This window comes from Chanodichthys erythropterus, chromosome 2, assembly GCF_024489055.1.
Source record: "Chanodichthys erythropterus isolate Z2021 chromosome 2, ASM2448905v1, whole genome shotgun sequence".
NCBI lineage: Eukaryota > Metazoa > Chordata > Actinopteri > Cypriniformes > Xenocyprididae > Chanodichthys > Chanodichthys erythropterus.
In genome coordinates, this window is record NC_090222.1 from 25076606 (window position 1) to 25100204 (window position 23599).

The 23599-nt window shown below is 43.2% G+C and overlaps 1 protein-coding gene across 1 annotated transcript in view; it reads left to right on the forward strand.

Annotated features, from left to right (window-relative positions):
* Positions 1 to 23599, forward strand: part of me1 (malic enzyme 1, NADP(+)-dependent, cytosolic) — a 111317-nt gene that overhangs the window by 62584 nt on the left and 25134 nt on the right. Inside the window, exons 4-5 of the mRNA XM_067406044.1 lie at positions 14987 to 15062; positions 16739 to 16900. Of these exons, the coding sequence (XP_067262145.1) occupies positions 14987 to 15062; positions 16739 to 16900 (238 nt within the window). The remainder of the gene's footprint in view (positions 1 to 14986; positions 15063 to 16738; positions 16901 to 23599) is intronic.

The following is a 23599-nucleotide window of genomic DNA, read 5'->3' on the forward strand; positions in this document are numbered from 1 at the left end:
CGACCGATCCTGGATCTGCGCGTCTTGAATCGGAGCCTTCACAAGCTACCGTTCAAGATGCTCACGCAGAAACGCATTTTCGAATGCGTCCGTCCCCGGGATTGGTTTGCAGCGATCGACCTGAAGGACGCGTACTTTCATGTCTCGATCCTTCCGCGACACAGGCCTTTCCTGCGGTTCGCGTTCGAAGGTCGGGCATATCAGTACAGAGTCCTACCCTTCGGGCTGGCCCTGTCTCCCCGCGTCTTCACGAAGGTCGTGGAGGGAGCCCTTGTTCCCATGAGAGAACAGGGTGTTCGCATTCTCAACTATCTCGACGACTGGCTCATTTTAGCACAGTCCCGGGATCAGTTGTGCGAACACAGGGATTTGGTGCTCAGACACCTCAGCCAGTTGGGGCTTCAGGTCAACTGGGAAAAGAGCAAACTCGCCCCGGTGCAGAGGATCTCTTTACTCGGTATGGAGTTGGATTCGGTCGAGCAGATAGCACGCCTCACAGAGGAACGTGCTCGGTCAGTGTTGAACTGCCTGAATACGTTCAACGGCAGGACAGCGGTCCCACTGAAATTCTTTCAGAGGCTCCTGGGGCATATGGCGGCTGCTGCGGCTGTAACACCGCTCGGTCTGCTTCATATGAGACCGCTTCAGCACTGGCTTCACGCCCGAGTCCCGAGATGGGCGTGGCAGCGCGGCACGTTCCGGGTGTCAATCACTCAGGAGTGCCGCCGAACCTTCAGTCCGTGGTCGGACCCCTTGTTTCTTCGGGCAGGAGTGCCCTTAGAACAGGTGTCCCGGCATGCTGTGGTGTTCACAGATGCTTCTGCCACCGGCTGGGGTGCCACGTACAACGGGCATGCAGTGTCAGGGGTTTGGACGGGACCCCATCTGCATTGGCACATCAACTGCCTCGAGTTGCTGGCAGTACGCCTTGCTCTGAGCCGCCTCAAAGGCCTGCTACGGGGCAAGCATGTACTGGTCCGTACGGACAACACTGCGACCGTTGCGTACATCAACCGCCAAGGTGGTCTACGCTCCCGTCGCATGTCGCAACTCGCCCGCCATCTCCTCCTGTGGAGTCGGAAGTTTCTGAGGTCGCTTCGCGCCATTCATGTCCCCGGTGTGCTCAACCGTGTGGCCGACGAGCTATCACGAGCTGCGCTGCCAGGAGAATGGCGACTCCACCCCCAGGTGGTTCAGCTGATCTGGAGAGAGTTCGGAGAGGCTCAGGTAGACCTGTTTGCCTCACCAGAAACCTCCCACTGCCAGTTGTTTTACTCTCTGACCGGGGGAACACTCGGGACAGACGCACTGGCACACAGCTGGCCCCGGGGCCTGCGCAAATATGCGTTTCCCCCAGTGAGCCTACTTGCACAGACTCTGTGCAAAGTCAGGGAGGACGAGGAGCAGGTCTTGCTGATTGCGCCTTACTGGCCCAACCGGACCTGGTTCCCAGAACTCTCACTCCTCGCGACAGCCCCTCCCTGGCCCATTCCTCTGAGGAACGACCTTCTTTCTCAGAGACGGGGCACTCTTTGGCACCCGCGTCCAGACCTCTGGAAACTCCATGTCTGGTCCCTGGACGGGACGCGGAGGTTCTAGGTGACTTACCCCCCGAGGTACTAAACACCATCACTTCGGCTCGCGCACTGTCTACGAGACGTGCTTACGCCTCGAAGTGGAACCTGTTCGTCGAGTGGTGCTCTTCTCGCCGGGAAGACTCCCGAAGATGCTCGATCGGTGTCGTGCTTTCCTTCTTGCAGCAGGGGTTGGAGCGTAGGCTGTCCCCCTCCACCCTCAAAGTCCATTCTGCTGCTATCTCCGCTTACCACGACCACATAGATGGCAAATCTGTTGGTCAGCACGACCTGGTCGTCAGGTTCCTTAGGGGGGCGAGACGGTTAAATCCTCCTCGTCCCCCCTCCATACCCTCTTGGGACCTTACTCTGGTGCTCAGAGCACTTCAGATTGCTCCCTTTGAGCCTTTGCTGTCAGCAGACTTAAAGATTCTGTCTATGAAGACTTTGCTGCTGGTGGCATTGGCCTCCGTCAAGAGGGTAGGGGACCTGCAGTCATTTTCGGTCGACGAATCGTGCCTACAGTTCGGGCCGGGTGATAGCCATGTGGTACTAAGACCCCGGCCTGGCTATGTGCCCAAGGTTCCTACCACTCCCTTCAGGGACCAGGTAGTGAGCCTGCAAGCGCTGCCCTCGGAGGAGGCAGACCCAGCCCTGGCTTTGCTCTGTCCAGTTTGCGCCTTGCGACTGTACATAGACAGAACTCGAAGCTTCAGGACCTCAGACCAGCTCTTTGTCTGTTACGGAGGCCAGCAGAAGGGAAAGGCTGTCTCCAAGCAGAGGATGGCCCACTGGATAGTGGATGCCATCGCCCTGGCTTACCAAGCTCAGGGCGTGCCCTGCCCGCTCAGGTTGCATGCTCACTCCACGAGAGGTGTGGCATCCTCCTGGGCGCTGGCTCGTGGCGCCTCGCTAACAGACATTTGTAGAGCTGCGGGCTGGGCGACACCTAACACGTTCGCTAGATACTATAGCCTTCGTGTCGAGCCGGTCTCCTCCCATGTTCTCGCCACAGGTCAGAGGCACGGAGAGGCCCCGGCTTAGTGTCGGCTTGCTGCGCTACATGCGCGTTCTATTCTCCAGAGAGTCCCTACGGGCAGACCCTGTTGAGTCCTCCGGTTACCCTTCGGCAGCCGACGTGCGTCTGGCGCCAGGCCTATACTCCGTTGTATCCTTGAGAACCGGATTTAGGCTGGGTTCCATATGTGTGACCCTACGGGGATCCCATATGGCTTTTCCACGGCTGCTCTTAAACGAAGCCCGTGTCTTTCCCTCTGGGAGAACCCATCTCTATCGAGTTGGAGTCACCCCAGTTCTTCCATATGTAGCACAGCCCTACAGGGTTAGTCCATATGTACTTCTCCACATAACTCCTTCGGGGAAGGATGTGGCTTCCGCAGCGTTCCTTCAAACGAAGGTTACGCTTTCCCAGCGTTATCCAATAGTCTCACTGAATGGGTTTTGGAACAACAGTGATCGACCCTCTCTGTGTGTTAGCCCTGTCCCACCGTCCGCAGGCAAGGGGGTTCAGGTGGCTTACAACAGAGCGCTGGAGGAGGGCAGCTCCTGTGGCGCTTTGGTAGGGATTCCTATTCGTCGGTCTGTCCGACGTACGTCGAACGTGACCGACTGAATGGGAACGTCTCGGTTACAAAGGTAACCCTCGTTCCCTGAAGGAGGGAACGGAGACGTACGTCCCGTCGCCACAGTTGTTGTCCTGCTGTGCTGCCGCCTGCTTGGTTCGGCTCCTCAGCGAAAACCTGAAGATGCAACGCACCTGCTGCTCATTATATACCCGCGCTGCGAGGTGAGCAGCTGATGCAGATGATTGCATGCCAATGTGCATTGGCTCGTTTAGTTACACTCGAAGTAGATTGGCTTCTCTGGCGAGATTCCTATTCGTCGGTCTGTCCGACGTACGTCTCCGTTCCCTCCTTCAGGGAACGAGGGTTACCTTTGTAACCGAGACGTTGTCACAATAGCAAAATTTACCAGTTTTGGTACCATAGCAAAAACTATTTAAAAAATAAATGAATGAATGAATGATTGAATGAATGAATGAATGAATGAATGAATAAATAAAATGAAATGCGCAAAATAATAATTTAAGACTAACTTAAACATCTTTGACTGGCCATTGTGTTCATGCACTCAACAGAAATGTCTATGATTGGCTACAATCAAAACATGTTGTAGTTAGAAAACTTTAATGCTCTTCACAGAGCGCTTAAGAAAGCAGCCGCCCGTCAGCAAGTATCGAGCTGACCCGGTACTTAATATAACTGGTACAACAGGCTGGTATTGTTACATTTTTTAAATTGCAGTATCAACTAGGTAAAAAAGTATCCATACTTTTAACAGCACTATGTCAAACATAATGTGGGGGAAGTTGTCCAGGCTGTCTGGGTATGGTTCAAACCTGTTTAAAAGATCTGTTGTGGTTTTCCCCTCGTCATGAATAAGTTTGAGTCACTGTGGAGGATTTCACAGAGCAGTCAAAACCTGGGACACTTTCGTCTGAAATGTTTTTGAGAAGGAAACAGGTTTCCAAGGCATCATAACATCATTTGCAGTGATGTTAAACAAATTTGAAAGAACATAACAAAACATTTATAATGAGTACTATGCTTATTTCCCAGTAGAACTGAAATCATACATTATGAAAAAGGGGGAAAATTTACATTTACAAATTAATTTACTTTCATCCACTGCTTTAGATGCTATTTTTATACTTTTTTTTTAACCATCCACCAAGCCACAAGCACAGGATGATGGGATATCATAAAGCAGCAAAGAACATGTCTTTAAAAAAGGAGGGCATCTTAGTAGACATGATGTTACTAACAATGAGATTATCTTCTCTTAAAATACATTAAAATAGAAACTAGTTATTTTATGTTGTAATATTTCACAGTATTATAGTTTTTACTGTATTTTTGCTCAAATAAATGCAGCCTTGGTGACAGACTACCGACCCCAAACTTTTAAATAGTAGTACAATATAATATTTTTAGATGAGCACCAAGTTGATTTCTGACAACTTAAAATGACATTTTACATTCTTATTTGGTCCTTTAAAATTCTTTTAACTGTCCTTTAACTGTTGGATCCTGTTTTGTTTCAGAGGAAGTTGGTTGTAGACAGTCATGAGGCTTCCAACAGACACTTCCGAGTGAGGATTTCTCAGTACTTGAAATCTATATTATCCATTTCATTTATTATATTTTTAAGTTTGTTTACTTCACCATGGTGCTAGGTGGTGAATGACTTTTAAAGAGTTCTGTCAGAGGAGCATGCAGTCTGAATTATGTTTGTGTTTCGAGCATTATCCCTGCTCCCAGGCGTGTGCTTTTCGTTTAACTTTAGGTCAGCTACTGGGGCTTATGCGCCTTTCCGCTGCACTGGAATTTAGCAACATCTTGTTGATGCCTAAAAGGATGTCTAAACTGTATCCTTGGAATCATATAATATGTTATATACCCATGTTTAGATTTCCTGTCATTGCCTGAGGTGTCTTCCTGTCACAAGATGTCCTCCATTTGTAGGCTTCTTGGAACTGGATCAAGTCCACCTAGTGAAGTCTAATTTCAAGATTATTCCAGATGTAAGAATGATCTGTTTTTTTATGGATTCTGTGAACTCAGGCGGACTGAGAGATTGGAAGTTTTCCATGAAGCCGTAGGTGGAAGGAAGAAAGATCTGCAGTAGGTGTATGATATTTTTAAGGTCAATGAAAGATGTCCCAGGGGTCCTGCTCATCCAGATACGCTTAGAAAATAAAAACTTAAAAGCGAAAAAGAGAGGTCAAAAGAGAGTTTGAGCTACAGAGCGAAGACCAGAAAAATATGAATGCGACTGTGAAGTGCATTTGTTTGTATCTACTGCATCATCTCCAACTGTATTTCTGTCAGGACAACAATTGTCAAAGATGAATGACAATTAGCATACTGTTTGGAATGGCAGTATGGTTCTGTTCTGAGCAAGAACTTCCTGCCTATCCATGTAATCCAGCCAGATATCATTAATGTTCTTAGTGAAAATAATTTAATATATCAAGATAAATGACAATCTGATTCAAAGAGGAATATTAGAAGGCCAAGTCCTGACTGGAAGAGAGGAGGAGCTGGATATGGAGGAGGGTAATTAACTCCTGAGCAACGTGTTAAAGCTACTGATACTGAATGGACCTTATGATGTGATAGGCATCTTATTCCTATAGGTAGACGTGTGTTGTCAAAAGTACTACTGACTTCGATACCAAGTTGATACTGAAATTTTAAAAATGTGATGCTTTGAGCGCTGTTGAGAGGATTCGTAAAAAACAAATCGATTGTGTTGCGCTCAACATATCTGTGACCGGCTACAATAGAAAAGTGTTTGAATTTGAAAGCAGGAGCGGGAGCGTTTCGAAGCATGCGCCTATAAGCGGACCGTTCCTCTGATAGACTGCTTTCAAATGCTCCCGTGTTTATCTGTGTAAGCACTCGGTGAAGAGCATCGTTGATGTCTATTTACAACATGTTTTTGAAGCGTTGAACATTGTAGCCAATCGCAGACATACACTCAGAAAAATATTTCAGGCTAAACTTAAGTTTTATGTAAATTAATTACATACAAATTTTCCATCCATTTGGATTACATAGTTTTTACATAAACTAATAAACTTAATGTGATTCATATTTTTAAGTCATATGTAAATGAAATAGGTAAGATTTATCTAATAGTATGCAGAAAAATGCCCGGGCTATATAACACTGCTTATTGTTCATGTGTTTGCGCACTACTGAGTTAAAGTACCATTGAAGCAGTGTCAGAGTTAATGAGATAATTAAGTGATTAATTGAACATTAATGGTTAACACCTGCTGTTAACAAGAATAATCACTGAAGAAATACAGCTGACGTCACTTTCAGCCTTCAATGAAATCAACTAAAGATAAAAGATACTGTGACGGGGTGAAGTGGGACACGAGTCGAGGATGGAGGGTAAGTTCCCCGAAGGGTGGTTTTTATTCAAGTAAAGGGTGGTTTGGTGCTCGGTGCTCAGCTTCCTTGTTTTGGGTGCGCTGGTGCAGTAGGCACAATGAAAGAAAGTGTTAGCCGAGTCTTGCGGAGACATCTCTCACCTCTGTGTTTGCTTGCAGGGTTTAAATGAGCAGTGCTTGATGGAACGCAGGTGTGGCCACTCAGCCCGTGATGAGCAGGTGCAGGTGTGCCTGCTCAGTTTCCAGGGCGACGCTGATGAGAGCTCGGGACACGCGTCACACTCCCCCCCCAAGCGTCGTCCTGTTCCTATGGAGAAGCGGGGAGATCGGGGGAGGGTGGGGAGTGGAACCTGACAGGTCTGCGAAAGCCGACCACAGCCGGGAGAGTCCGTCGGCGTTTGCGTTGGCCGTCCCCGCTCGGTGTTGCACGGTGAAGTTGAAGTCCTGGAGCGCAAGAAACCACCGCGTCACCCTGGCGTTCGTCTCCTTGGCTCGGGCCATCCACTGTAGGGGAGCGTGATCGGTTACGAGGGTGAAGTGGCGGCCAAGGAGGTAATACCTGAGCTCCAGGACTGCCCACTTGACGGCCAACGCTTCCCTTTCTACCGTGGCGTATCGTTGTTCCGCAGGGGTCAGCTTTCGGCTTATGAACATCACCGGGTGTTCCTCACCGTCATGGTCCTGCGATAGGACAGCTCCCAACCCGGTGTCTGAGGCGTCCGTCTGCAGCAGGAAGGGGCAGTTAAAGTCGGGGGCTCGGAGGACTGGTTCCGTCGTGAGGGCTGCCTTTATCCGGTGGAATGCCGTTTCCGTCTCAGGGGTCCACGGGACCTTCTCCGGCTGCCCCTTCCTGGTCAGGTCTGTCAGGGGAGAAGCTAAGGAGGAGAAGTTAGGGATAAAGCAGCGGTAATACCCCGCCAACCCCAAAAAGACCCGTACCTGTGTCTTGGAGGTGGGCCGCGCCGCGGAGAGGATAGCTGCCACCTTCTTCTCTTGAGGTTTGAGGCCGCGACCCACCTGATACCCCAAGTAATTCGCCTCGGCGAGGGCCAGATGACACTTCCGGGGGTTGGCGGTCAGGCCAGCCCCGCGTAGTTCCGTTAGCACCCTCCGCAGCCGCTCCAGATGGTCCTCCCAAGTCTCCGAATGAATGATGACGTCGTCGAGATAGGCCGTCGCATATGCTTGATGCGGCCGGAGGAGGATGTCCATTAACCGTTGGAAGGTGGCCGGGGCCCCGTGTAGGCCGAAGGGAAGGACCCGGTACTGCCAGTGGCCACTTGGGGTAGAGAAGGCCGTCTTTGGTTTGGCCTGTTCCGTCAAGGGGACCTGCCAGTAGCCCTTGGTAAGGTCGAGAGTGGAGATGAACCGGGCCCTTCCCAGACGGTCCAACAACTCATCTACGCGGAGGGGAACGGCCTCAGGGTAACGGGTGGCATAATCCACGATGACGAGGATGTGTTCATGCCCCCGGGCGGACTTCGGCAGCGGCCCCACCAAATCCATCCCAATCCGTTCGAAGGGCACCTCTATGAAGGGCAGCGGTATCAGCGGGCTGGGGGGAGGTGTCCGAGGTGACGTCCGTTGGCATGTTGGGCAGGCCTGGCAGAATCGTCGAACTTCTGCCTCTAGGCCCGGCCAGTGGAACCGGTCGCGGAGACGCTGGATCGTGTTTTGGGCCCCCAGGTGGCCTGCCATCGGATGGGCATGGGCAATCTCGATCACTGCCTCCGTTTTGCTGCGCGGGACCACCAGCAGGGTTTTCTCCTCCCCCCTCCGCTGGGCGACACAGTAAAGCAGGCCATTGTCCACGACAAAATGTGGCGTTGGGTGGGGTGCTGGCTGAAGCTCCTTTCCTTCCGCAACCCTCACCTGCCCCCAACAGTGCTTAAGGCGATCGTCCTCGTGCTGCTCCTTGGAGAAACCCCCGGCTCCAGTCACCTGCTGGAACAAATCAAAATAGAGGTTATGAGGGGGACGGGGTGACTCACCACCTCTGGGGCTGTCAGATGCCAGCAGCACGGGACGTCGTCGGGCTTTCCTGCCGGGCTTCCGGGTTGGGCGGTTCCCAGCAAGGCTGGCAGGCTGAGTGACGGCGGCGAGTAGACGGTCGAACCCTGGCCAGTCTCTTCCGAGAAGGACCGGCACTGGTAGATCCCTGAGGAGCCCGACGTCTACTGGCCAGGCACCGATTGACGCAGCGATGGTAACCCACCGCGCCGGCACTTCTCTGGTGTCGCCGTGCACACAGGTAATGGGGAGCTTAGTCTTGGCTTCGGCCCGTGGGGGTAGGATCGATGTTTTGACCAGGCTGACCGCGCTGCCAGAGTCCAGAAGGGCGAGGAATGGGCGGCCGTTTACTTTCACCTCCGCCCACGGCGCGTTTTCTGTGTGAACGGCGCAGCCTGCCAGCCAAGGTCGTCCTGGGGAGCGGGGTGCTTCTGTGGGCATGGGCTCATCCTGTGGGCCGGGAACCGCCGGCCTGCTCACCGGTCGCTGTGTGCCCTCCGGCGCGCGCCGCTCCTGGACCACCCTTCGGGGAAACGGCGGCGCTCTCTCCCCTACATCCCTGTGTTGGGTGGCCTCCGTCAGCTCTATGGCCTCGACCAGTTCATCTACGTTGGCTGGGTTCCGCATACCGGCTGCCTGCCGAAGCGGACGGGGAAGGGCACGCAGGAGGCGGTCGACCACAACGCGCTCCGCTACCTGGTGTACGGTGGGACCCCCGGCCAGCAACCAGTGTTGGGCCAGTCGGGAGAGGCTAGCGGCTTGAACCCGGGCCGGCTGCCGCGGGTCAAAGGTCCACTCGTTGAATAGCTGGGCAGCGCTGATCGGAGACAGCCCCATTCGGCCCAGGATCTCCTTCCGTAAGACCTCGTAGGAGGTACTTTGTTCCGGGGGAAGCGCGAAGTACGCACGCTGAGCCTCTCCCGTGAGCAGTGGGGCCACGATGCGTGCCCATTCCTCCTCGGGCCACGCCTCCCGCATGGCAACGGTCTCGAACATCTGGAGATACATCGTTACGTCATCATGTGCCGTCATCCTGGGTAATAGCTGTGTTGCCTGGACACGGGGGTCAGGTGGCGGGGTTCGCGGAGCTGTGGCGAGACGGAGCGCGGCCAGCTCACGGTCGGTTTCCCCCTGCCGGGAGGCCATGTATTCCATAATTTGCTGCTGGCGGATGCTCACCTCAGTGAGGTGCTTCAACAGCTCTTCCATCGTTGGAGGAGGAGCGCCACCTGAGGAACCAGAGAAAATACGTGAGGCAAAGAGAGTGGAAAAAACAAACAAACAAAAAAAAAACAAACAAAGCAAACGAGTTCAATAATAGAACGCCATGTGAGGTGGGGTTGTCTATGTCCTCTTCACTGTACTGCCCGCATTCTCCACCAGTGTGACGGGGTGAAGTAGGACACGAGTCGAGGATGGAGGGTAAGTTCCCCGAAGGGTGGTTTTTATTCAAGTAAAGGGTGGTTTGGTGCTCGGTGCTCAGCTTCCTTGTTTTGGGTGCGCTGGTGCAGTGTGGGTCCGTGCTCTCCTGTGGGCGTTGGGGCTGGCGGTCACACGCTGCTCTCTGTAGGCACAATGAAAGAAAGTGTTAGCCGAGTCTTGCGGACACATCTCTCACCTCTGTGTTTGCTTGCAGGGTTTAAATGAGCAGTGCTTGATGGAACGCAGGTGTGGCCACTCAGCCCATGATGAGCAGGTGCAGGTGTGCCTGCTCAGTTTCCAGGGCGACGCTGATGAGAGCTCGGGACACGCGTCACAATATTAAATCTCTCAAGATCTGATTAACTCTCTGGAGTCCGTTAACGCGCTGGTGCGTTTTGCAGGATTTTTTTCACATTGCAGCAAAACAGACTTAAAATACTCCGTCATTTCTTATCATAGAGACACAAGTAATATATCTATTGAAGCTATAGAATATCTTCTTTTATTTGTGTACACTCAGAGTAAAACCACAATGTTGTGCTTTTTGTAAAATAAAGAAAACTAACATGAAGCGTGATCTATCCTCTGCCTCTGATAGTTCTCAGAAAATTAACTGTAACTTATGAATACTAATGGCAAAAAAAAATTACACATATTTCTAAAGAAACGTTGAAATGTCAGGTTTTAAATCGTGCAAGTCAAATCGAAAACAAACATTCTGTGTTTATGTAATCTGTATGAAAAAAGAGCCATGTCAGAAGTCCGTGATTCAGCTCATTATCCACTAATGCGGCCACGCCCACGGAGCCAGTGCTATTCAGAAGCAAATTCTGAGGCAATACTTGTATGCATTGTCTCAATCATGTATTTATTGTCCTGAAAAGTGTTTATCTGGATGTTAAAGCCATGGTTAGCGATCTCTAGAAGACATGCCGTTAGTTCCTGGTTCCTTTTCTTCTTTATATGAATTTGTGGCCTGAAGGTGTACAGAGAGCGCCCTCCGGCTGCAAGTATGAATTTAAAACACCATTCCTGAAATGTCCTCTTCTTCTTTAGAATAATTTGTGGACTAAAGGTGTACAGAGCACCCTCCTGCTGCAAGTATGAATTGAAAACACAGAATCCAGCACTCATAGTGATGACAATACTGAATAAATATTACTCCTCTGTATAGAAAATTGACATAAACATATAAGAATCCATCAATATTTCTCCAAATGTGCATGCTTTTAAGCTAAAAGGCTATATGAAATGCCATAGAGGTAGCATAATTGTTCAGATACTTTGCATCACAGAAATACATGATATTTTAAATAATATAATAGAATACCATTATTTTAAATTGAGCTGAGACAATATTACAGAGGGTTTTTTCACAGCCTACCTGACTGAAAGGCCTCATTAATATGCAAGTCATTTCAGGTCATTATTATGTGATTCTTTTGTCTTCTCAGGTGTACATGACCCATTATTCATTTATTATTCACACCTCCACGTATACTGTGTTTCTTGACAAAAAGTGTCTTACAAAAACTAAATCAATATATTGTTTTATATGAAGGAGTAGGCAGCATAATTTTTACATAATTCTGAAGCAAAAACTCTAGTCTACAACCTCCAATACCAGAAGTCTTGTCAATACAGATTCAATATACTTTTTTTGGCCTTATGTCAGTGACTTAAGTTTTTTGTTTTTTCAATAACCACGCATAAACGTTATTCCTTCAAAAACACAAACATGTACATACATGTTCCTCACATATTATGGTAGCCTAGTTTGTGCTGAATACAGTGTAATGACACTTGTGTCATTAATATGTTTATGAATAACTGAAAAAGCACAAATGTCAGGGCATGTCAAAACTGGCCCCTTCTCCAGGCCCCAAATCAGCCTCAGACTCCAGATGGTTAAACAACTCTACAAAACATTACAGAGTTTGCAGAATTATTACAGAATTAACAGAGGTGTAGATGTTGATGAATTATTGGGATTCATTTGACGTTACCATCTTTGAGGTCAGTGTTGGCTTTAGTTGGTTTCTTGGTTTCATTGCATTAAGAGTTCTCTGGCTGTTATAAATGAGTGTTTATAAAGCACCTTTGTTATGGCATAAATGTCAAGAGAACGTGTGATCCGGTGCTGATGGTTAGATGTTAATGATGCAAAGTGTAAAGACCAGGGGTCAGAAAGTAAAAGTCCTGCCATTTTTATTCCACCCACTGAAGCAGAGTTAAAGTTAATGAGATAATGAAGTGATAAATTGAGTGATGATTTACCATTATTGAAGACACCAGATGATAACGAGCAGAATCACTGAAGGGGAAAATCACAATTTTTAAGCCACCATCATGGAGATGAGTGTTTGCTTTAGTTGGGCTCTTGACCCTTGACTTTTTAATATTAGGTTTTGTTTGGGCTGTTGTAACAGCTAGTCAAGCAAAGAAAAAAGATGATCAGGTGGTGTTGGTTATGGTTTCACATAATCATTATTTGTCCTGAATAACTGAACTCATTTAGAGCCTAAGCTCTGAGATAGATTTACATGATTGATTGCAGCACAGTGCAGTTCAATATAATCCAAAGTTATTCTCAAAAGTTGTTCTGAATAATAATAAAAAAAAAACTTTCTTTTAGGCACATACAGACATCAAGAATCAGCCTGTGAATCTCAACGACGGTGACAAGCAACATATTCTGATAAACAAATCAACTCTGAACATTAGAAAACAAGCTACTAAAAAAGTCACATAAAAAAACAGAAAAAAAAATAGTGACAATAAAGGAAATTACTAAGACAATTCAGCTCATAATTTATTCATGCAACAATGCATGATGGGAGCCATGGATGAATTTTGATTGGTGGCTCCCAGAATGCACTGTAACATGCTTTTTGATGGCCACCACTGTTGAGATTCACAGACTGATTCTTGATGTCTGTGTCTCTAAATGAATTACCTTTTTTATTTTCAGAACTTTTGTGAAATCCTTCAGATTATATTGAAAAAGCTGATCTTCTGCTGTCGAATCACAGTGCTGCTGTAGTCAATCATGTAAATCTTACTCAGAGATTGGGCTCTAAATGAGTTCAGTGATTCAGGTCAAATAATGATTATGTAAAAACATAACCAACACCACCTGATCATCTTTTTTTCTTTGATTGACTAGCTGTTACAACAGCCCAATCAAATTCTAATTTTAAAAAGTCAAGGGTCAAGAGCCCAACTAAAGCAAACACTCATCTCCACGATGGTGGCTTAAAAATTGTTATCATCAGGTGTCTTCAATAATGGTCAATTATCATTCAATTAATCACTTAAGTATCTCATTAACTCTGACACTGCTTCAATGGTACTTTAACTCAGTAGTGCGCAAACACATGAACACTAAGCAGTGTTATATAGCCTGGGCATTTTTCTGCATATTATTAGATAAATTTTACCTATTTCATTTACATATGACTTACAAATATGAATCACATTAAGTTTATTTGTTTGTTTATGTAAAAAATATGTAATCCAAATGGATGGAAAATTTGTATGTAATTCAATTACATAAAACTTAAGTTTAGCCTGAAATATTTTTTTGAGTGTATGTTGAACGTGTGAACACAATGGCCAATCAGAGGTGTTTATGAATGCAGTCAACAGCGCTCAAGCGTCACATTTTTTTAAATGTCAGTATTGATTTGATATCGAAATCGCTACTTTTGACAACACTAGATGTAAGCTTGACTGACGTGACCTTCCAGAACCAACGCCACACTTGATGTCTATGTACAGTAAAACAAAACTGAGCAAGGTTAATCCAAGGTTGTTTGTCATATTTATTCATCCAATGATTGACAACTGTTCCACACCTCTTTGACCTACAACCATTAGCAACTAAGACACACAAGATAATACACCACTCGTCGACCACATATAAAACTTTGCAAACGTGCCACGTCTGAGTAAAAATATGCATGGATCAGAATATCTGAGTGTGAAAAGTGAGCGTTTGTTAATCTGTTTTCTAGGCATGGATCAATTAAGTATAACCTCTACTAAATCATGATCAAAGGAATTTTGAGTCCCCATCTTTTTCAACAAGCATGACTTTCCAGACTGATCCAGGCTGGTTTAACTATGCTCAAACAGCATAGTCTTGCTGTTTAAACACAAAATCAGTAACCCTCCCCTTGAACTTCAATCACAAGTATAGCCCAGGTTTGAAGCTGATGATTTATTTGAAGAAGGTTACGGGTGGAATGGGTGGCTATAAAAAATAGCACATGTGGGAGTGATTGAACCTTCCACTGAGAGGTGGATAGATTTGATTTGGATTCAAAAATAATTGAGAGTACAGAAATATGGGATCAAATAATATATAATCAACTTATTTATAGTAGCTCAGCAGTAGCAGCAGATAGTTTCAGAGGGAGATCAGTGCAACCATTATTATTTTAGTATTATTTATAGACTATTATAGTATTTATTAATATTTCAACTTAAACATATTTCAGTCAGTTGACAAAGCAACATTTCTAATTTTTGTTTGATTTTTAAAGTTCGTTTTCCATCTCGTTTGTATTTTATTTCAGTTTTATTTCAATTACTGAAAAATAGTTTCAGTAATTGATAGAAATAGTTTGATATTTTTAGTTTTTGTTAACAACACTGATGATGACAGTGAATGTAAGTGTAACACTGAGTTGTGAGTCACATGCCAGGGGAGACTATGATTTGCAAAAATCAATCATTAAAGTGAACAAAAAAAGGAGCTGTGCTTCTATCATTACATTTACCTGAAGGTTATACATGAATTGCTCCAAATGGAACTGGAAAATGAATCTACGCTGGACATGATAAAATGGACTCAACCTCCTCATTTTAGATGTCCACTGATTTAATGTAATCTGATTCCATGTATAACGAATGGAAACACTTGCAGACACGGAAAGCAGAATCAATTCAATTGAGCATGTTTTTTTATTTGCGCTGTTTTTCTCTCTCCTAGGGGCCTATTTATTACAATTCATGACCGCTCCCACATCTCCACACTACTTCAGAGCTGGCCAGAGAAGGACATTCGTGTAAGTACTGCCCACTTAGATCTACACCACCTTGTACTATTACACAATGTACCAGAACTTTCATTGTCAGACACAAATTAAGACTCTCCAGGGTTTCACCAATTCCAAAAACATTGATTCCAAATGTATATGACTTGTACCGTGAAAACGTTGCAATAAAGTCATATTAATCTGCTCATTAAGCATTTAAAAGTTATTAAGGTAATGATGTCGCACCCTGTAGGGCTTTGGCGTGTTGAGGAACAATGTGGGGTAGCATGAAATGAAGCAGTAAAAATGTTAAACACCTACTGCATCTGCATTACAATGTTAACGGAAAAAAACATGTTGTTCTTGCTTTGGGATCAATTGTGTCGGGTAATGGGATTGACTTACACAGCTCATGTTGTTATTTTGATTTTGGTAGTTTATTGCGAATATGTGAAAATGTGATTATAAAAGCAGAAAATCTGTTGTTACTGGAGGGCAGAATTTCAAGCCAACCTAGAATATCACAGATCCAGTTAAATATGCATATGCTTAATCCAGGGAAAAAAACATAAAAATACAATAAAGAAAGTGATTTGATAATAAAGTGCTTAAATTAGATCAGCAATCTTTGTAGGTTGAATTAAAGGCGTGGGCTGCTGTAGTGTCCAAACCATTATATACACACTACCATTCACAAAATTGGGGTTAGTACGATTTTATAAAAACAAAAACGTTTTTAAAAGATGTCTCTTATGTTCACCAAGGCTACAATTATTTGATCAAAAATACAGTTAAAAAAACTGTAATATTGTGAAATATTGTTACAATTTTATATATTTTAGCTGAATTTTTAGAAGCCATTACTCCAGTCTTCAGTGTCACGTGATACTTCAGAAATCATTCTAATATGGTGATTTGGTGATCAGGAAACATTTTTTATTACTATCAATGTTTCAAACAGTTGTACTGTTTAATATTTTTGTGGAAATCATGAATTTTTTTCATAATTCTTAGGTGCCAGAGTTTATTTAAAATACACTGTATATCTTTTGTAACATTATAAATGTCTTTTTTTTTCATTATAAATATTTTGTCACTATTAATCAAATTAATGTGCCCTTGAGACAAAGTATTAATTTCTCTTAATGATTTGAAATCTTGGTAGCACTTTACAATAAGGTTCATTAGTTAAACATTAGTTAATGTATTAACTAACATGAACTAACCATGAGCAATACATTTGTTACTGTATTTATAAATCTTTTTTTTAATATTAGTTCATGAAAATACAGTTGTTCATTGTTTGTTCATGTTAGTTCACAGTGCATTAACAAGAATTTAATAATGTATTAGTAAATGTTGAAATTAACATTAACAAAGATTAATAAATGCTGTATAAAGATTATTAGTTTTTGTTAATTATTAGTTCATGTTAACAAATGTAGTTAACTAATGTTAACTAATGAACCTTATTGTAAAGTGTTACCGAAATCTTTTACCAAGAAAAAAAAGGGCGTGCATACGTGTGTGTGTGTGTGTGTGTGTTATTAAAATTGTGGCTCCTTATAATGCATGCATGAAAAAAAAAAAAAAAAATCTTTGTTCACCTAAAATTTTACAAATGATTTGGTTGTTCATACACTGTGTCTCTAAATTTGCTGACTGTCTCAATAACTTATTTGTGACTTGGTTGTATTTTTTGCTAGGCTGTAGTAGTGACAGATGGAGAGAGGATACTAGGCCTGGGGGATCTGGGCTGCTATGGCATGGGCATCCCAGTGGGAAAACTGGCCCTCTACACCGCCTGTGGTGGAATGCCTCCTCAGCAGTGCCTGCCTGTAATGCTGGACGTGGGGACAGACAATGAGGTAGGCAGACATGTGGCACCACAACCACCCAGACCGTGACTGCTGACACCCGCTTGCCATCTCGCTTACTCTGACATAATCAAAGAGGGACATAACTATTCATAGCAACCACATCCTTTCTCACGACTTTAATCTGCCAACTTGTTTGTTTTCACTGGTCGCCATGTTGCAGTGTTGTACAGACAGACAGAGGTTACTGCTGCAATAGGTGTAGGTTATTAATAGCCCTATGAGTTCAGAGGTAAATTTAGTGAGTGTAAAGTCTGTGTCATTCTCAACAGGGCTTAGGGTGTGGCACTGCAGAAATAGAAAACCACTGCCTCATCTACCAAGGCTTTGTGCCAGTGTCCACCTGGCACTCCCCTTCTATGCCAGAGCAGCGGCTAAGCCATGCCATCATAGCTGCCAATTCTCAGATAGAGGGAGTAAAGTGAGAGAAGAAAAGACTAAGAAAGGGTGTATGACTTTCAAGGCTTTATGTTTTAGAGACACTTGCTTTTCTTTTGAAGTTACAGTATATCTTATTTATACAGTACATGCATATGTACAGTATTGGAACTGTAAGTCTCAAAATGACATAGACATGCACTTTTTTAGCTTTAACATTTTACATTAAAATTAGAGCTTTTAATTTAGTAGGTAGATAATAGTACTAGTAGATAGCTGCTTCTGCTGCTGCTGCAGAGCAATTACAGAACTTGCCGCTGCTAATACACACAACATGCTGCTATGAGCAAGCAAGACATACTGCTGCTGTACAAGCATGTATCACCCCATCGCAGATCTATACAGGTGGAGCTGGGGAGGGTGGAGGGTTTCTGAAAGTGCGCTGCAAACTGCTACAGCTAATAATAGGAATGTGAATGTTGAGCAGCAAGCTCATTGGTTCACGCTGTATTGGTAGCCAATCAGCTGTGCCCTATAGAGAATGATGTAATTGCAAGCAGATTGCGTTAAGGACTTTTGAGCCTGCGCCATCTAGAGTTTCATGACATAACTTTGTATATGTAATACACTACCAGTCAAAAGTTTGTAATAATTAAGAATTTCTATGTAGAAAGAAGTCTCTTATGCTCACTAAGGCTACATTGATTTGATCAAAAATACAGTAAAAATGGTAATATTATTACAGTTTAAAATAACTTTTCTATTTGTGTGTGCACATTACATGACGGATCAGCAATGACATTTCAGTAAAAAGAATCGCCCACAACTCTGTCTGGTCTACAAACTACGTTTCACAACCAAACACGCATGAGAAGTGATTCAGGAAATAATGTAAAATCACACATGAGTGGAGTTCTCGCACAAGACTGGATTTCTTCTTGTTAAAATGATGCACGCAAGAAGATTGTGATCCAAGTTGTCTGTGTGCTGATTTGCGGTGAAAAAGAAAAAAAAAAGAGGAGGGAATGGTTACTTGCAGAAGCCATGCTTCTTGCTGATGTTGTTGCAGGACTCCTCCCCCTGAACTTTCCCTTGCCCTGTATCTGTAATCTCTCATTGGCTCTAGGTCGACGGCGATGTAATTTAAAGTCAAAACATATGACTCTGAGTTACAAACAGGTCCAGATATTTAGCATGCATTTCATAGCATGCAGATCGCATCTTTGATCAGTCACACTACGGTATGGAACGAGCACCGATTTGCCTCAGATTCCGGGCATTTGTCAGTGATTTCCACAAAACTATCAGCGGGTGAAAATCGGGGCTAAAATCGTTCAGTGTGAACCCGGCATAAGAGACTATGACTATCTTACCCCAAGCATTTTACTATGAATTCAACATATGCAATTAGGTATATCTCAGTTAATATGAGGTATGTCATGTGAACAATTCTTGTTTTTACACTAAAATTTGAAGTTCCTCAACTCATTTGACAACTTCACACTCTTGTTGGTCTGCACAAAAGCTCATAAATGAGAATGAGGGTTAAAGCACATTAACACTGTTGTGTAACTGCTCTGAGTCAGTTTTCCCGTTTAGTTCTGCTTCAGTATCCAGCAGGCCAGCTCCGCATGCGTCTTCTGCTGCGATGCTGAATCCAGAGTGGCCAGTCAGCGATTCAACGTATCCTCAGGCATCCAAACATTTTAATGAGTTGACTCCCTAGATTTTGGCCCCCTGTCTCTGTCTGCATCCAAGTGTATTCAGCTGGAGGAATAGAGGGAAACAAGTTTCTTTTCCAACATAGTTTCATTTATTTATCATTTGTTTTTGTTTAACTTTATTTATTTGTTTATTTTGTACTGTCTGGGTTAATGTTGCGTGCATATGTTCATTATAAAAAGTATTTTTTTGTTATTGAAATGGTCTCATCGTAGAAAGACAGAAATAAATGCGTACGCAGTATATCATACCCACACACGTGGCTCGCTGTTTAGTCTTCTGTCCCTCTACAAGTCTAAAATTGAAAGACTTCTTCAGCTGCTCCATTTGGCCGACTTTGGATGTAGTCTGAGGTAATTAAGACCTTGTTTTCAGGATATTCTGAAGAGATGACAGATCTGATTGATGAACTCACTGCTTATACCCCCACAGCTGTGTGTTTGCATTTTATAGGACTGTGCAGTCAGATGATAAAATGAGTGTTATTAAAGGATTAAGTCTACTGTTATTTCTAGAGGAGCAAGACGCCTACTGACTGGGTTCAGGCTGACTCCTTTCTTTCTGCTTGTCAGAGGGAGCTTGACGACTGCACCTGGATCAGTTTTGACTCTCCAAACCCAGTCACTAACATCAATACAGACAGCGAGGAATCTGATCCAGGATCAGCACACATCATTTATGGTTGCTTGATCCAGGCCCTATACGCTCTGGTTAAACTCTAATCCATAAAGAACGTTGTCTGTGGTCTGGCTGCTAGAGAAAGTTCAAGATGTGCATGGAGGGGCTTTGCGCAGACTTTTTGTGAAGAGCTTAAGTGCGCTAATTGTTCATGACAGCAAACTGGATTTCCTGTCGGCTACTATTTGTGCCTCGTAATGCAGTTGTTATTTGCACCCCATTGAAAATATATACACTATTACATATACTATATCCTATTACATTTAAAATTTTACTCATATTATTTTTGTATAGTATCTAGATTATATCATAGTATTATATACTGAAAAATATACTAATAAAAATATTGTTTTAAATATAAAATAATATATGTATTTATACTGAAAATTGTTAACAATTTAAAATATTCAAACGCATACATTTGTAACTGAATTTCAGTTTTCGCTTGACCATAATGGTCTACTCTTTCTTATTTCTAAGCATCATGAATGGTAAAACATAATCGCTGGCCAAGATCTGCTAAAGAGCAAATATTTAAAATGTTGTTGTCATTAAAGGGGTCATATAATGCCACTTTTACAAGATGTAAAATAAGTCTCTAATCTCACTAGAGTGTGTATGTGAAGATTTAGCTCAAATACCCTACAGATAATTTTTTATAGCATGTTAAATTTGTCACTTTTTGAGGATGAGCAAAAACACTCTGTTTTTATGTGTGCCCCTTTAAATGCAAATGAACTGCTGCTCTCAAGAAGAAGGCGGAGTTTCAGGAGCTCGTGTTAGCAGCTCCGATTAATGTTACCTCATGCAGACTCAGCCTTTTATGTTCAAATCATTTCTGAACGGTTAGTTGATTAATTTATGTAGCTGATGTGGAGTTAACTATCTTAAAGTCATTAATTAGCATATGCTATTATGATAATCTATGAATTGCTCATATGGGAACTGTGGAAAAAAGATCCTACAGAGCCAGAGATATGCTACATGAAGATAGAACAGGTATAGTTTGGTTTATTTACAGTTATAACTTGTCATGTTGTCATCTTGCTTTTATACCATGCTATTGCATTTGTGTTACGTTCTGTATTGCAGTAACATGGCCTCATCCCTTTGTTGCGTGTTCTCAGGGGCAGGGTTTATTTAAATTTTAGGGTTTGTGATGTCACCAACCCGGGAAGAAGCTCGTTGTAGTCCCTACCAGCTGTTTGTTGTAGTCTTTAAACAGAGAATTCTTTTAAAGAAAATATCTCTTTGCTTTGAACTTTGAGCGTCAAAGGACAAAGGACAGTACACTCTAAAAATTGCTGGGTTGTTTCAACCCAAATTTGGGTCAAAAATGAACAAACCCAACCGTTGGGTTAAAAAATGCATTTAAAAATGTAACCCAATGGTTGGGTTTGTCCATTTTTGACCCAAACTTGGGTTGAAACAACCCAGCATGTTTTAGAGTGTATCATTGTTCCGTATTCATATCACAAAGACTATATCTGCAGTTCACTCACCTGCATTCCTGTGTTTACCCTACTGTTTGTTATAATAATCTGCCATCCACGTTCATCTCTGTCTCCGCCTATCTGTCCGCAACAATAACAAAGCTTCAAAAAGTCTTACGATCAATTAATGTACATTTTAAATGTAGGCTACATTGTACATTTCACGTTTTTGTTTGTGACAAATATTAAACTACAGGCTAAAGTTTGTGACCAAACTATTATGTTGGTTGGAGATGCCTGAACCTCGAGCCGGGACTCGAACTCGGAACGTCTGAAGCACGGCTGTGAAATATGTTGTAGTGCTGCCCACAAGGCTATGGTCTTGTCTTGTTTATTCTCCCATGCAAAGCCTAATTCATGTACCTATTAGATTTTAACCCAGTGATTGGTTTAAATGTTTGCCCAACATGCAGGGCACATTTATTTAACCCAACTATTGTTTAAAAATTACTTTATGGCTAGCTTAATATGAACCCAAAATTGTTGGAAATTCCAAAAGGTTGGAAATTAAAAATCAGACACATAATTATTAGAGGCAACAATAATAATCAAAAGGTGAACATACATTAATAAGCACTTTAATAAATATTTATTGTTTAATTATTATTCATTAAAGGTGCCATCGAATGGTTTTTTATAAGATGTAATATAAGTCTAAGGTGTCCCCTGAATGTGTCTGTGAAGTTTCAGCTCAAAATACCCCATAGATTTTTTTTTAATTAATTTTTTTAACTGCCTATTTTGGGGCATAATTAGAAATGCACCAATTCAGGTTGCGGTCCCTTTAAATCGCGCACTCTCCGCCCCCGGAGCTCGTGCTTGCCTTAAACAGTGCATAAACAAAGTTCACACAACTAATATAACCCTCAAATGGATCTTTACAAAGTGTTCGGCATGCATGCGTCGGATTATGTGAGTATTGTATACTGTTATATTGTTTACATTTGATTCTGAATTAATCTGAGACTGTGCTCCGTGGCTAACGGCTAATGCTACACTGTTGGAGAGATTTATAAAGAATGAAGTTGTTTATGAATTATACAGACTGCAAGTGTTTAATAATGAAAATAGCGACGGCTCTAGTCTCCGTGAGTACACTAAGAAACAATGGTAACTTTAACCACATTTAACAGTACATTAGCAACATGCTAACGAAACATTTAGAAAGACAGTTTACAAATATCACTAAAAATATCATGTTATCATGGATCATGTCAGTTATTATTGCGCCATCTGCCATTTTTCGCTGTTTTCTTTGCTTGCTTACCTAGTCTGATTATTCAGCTGTGCACATCCAGACGTTAATACTGGCTGCCCTTGTGTAATGCCTCAATCATGGGCTGGCATATGCAAATATTGGGGGCGTACATATTAATGATCCCGACTGTTGCGTAACAGTCGTTGTTATGTTGAGATTCGCCTGTTTTTCGGAGGTCTTTTAAACAAATGAGATTTATATAAGAAGGAGGAAACAATTTGAAACTCAGTGTATGTCATTTCCATGTACTGAACTCTTGTTATTTGACTATGCCAAGATAAATTCAATTTTTAATTCTAGGGCACCTTTAAACATATTAATAAATGATAATTTTAAACATACTCTGGGTTCATTTTAAAGCAGCAATACAGTAATTTTTAAACAATAGTTGAGTTAAATAAAACTACCCAGCAGGTTGGGCAAACATTTAAAACAACCCAATTGCTGGGTTTGTCCATTTTCAACCAAACTTGGGTTGTTTTAATTTAAGTATTTAAATGTATTTTAAGTATTTCATTTATTTTAATTCATTTATTTATGGATTAATATTATCAGGATATTTTCAGGCAGGATCTGAAAATATCATGATCTCGGTTCAGATTTCACTGCACTGTCTGATTAGTGCTAGTTACACCTTGGTTCAAGTAGTCACTCTGTTAGCTGAGAACAGGTTCAGTAAATTTTGCAGCTGCAGTGTGGATCTAGATAGTACACACACAAACAGCCAAAGCAGATTGCAATCAATCCCATGTAAACACTATCTGTGTAAACACCTCCTGTGAGTTTTGCTATCTAAACAGTGCTGTATCATGGAAATTTCTTCGCTCCTGTATACACTGCAGACCTCCAGATAACAGATTATGTTTGCTACTAAGTCTTTTGTGTCTGGTGGAAAAGAGAAATATGATCTCTGATGATGTCTCTTACACATCATCATTAAACTTCAGAGGCTCCTTCTGCTGATTGACAGCAGGGATACTCTGTGTAAACTGCTATCACCTCATGTGACCTCATCCACACGCATACATTCACATACTGGAAGGAAACCAAATGATGTCATTGCAAACAAAGTGCTGTCTGTTTTGGTTGTGGGTGGCCTAGGGATCTCTCTCTCTGACTCTCATTTTCTCATTCTTCTCTGACTGTGGCTAACAGACCCTG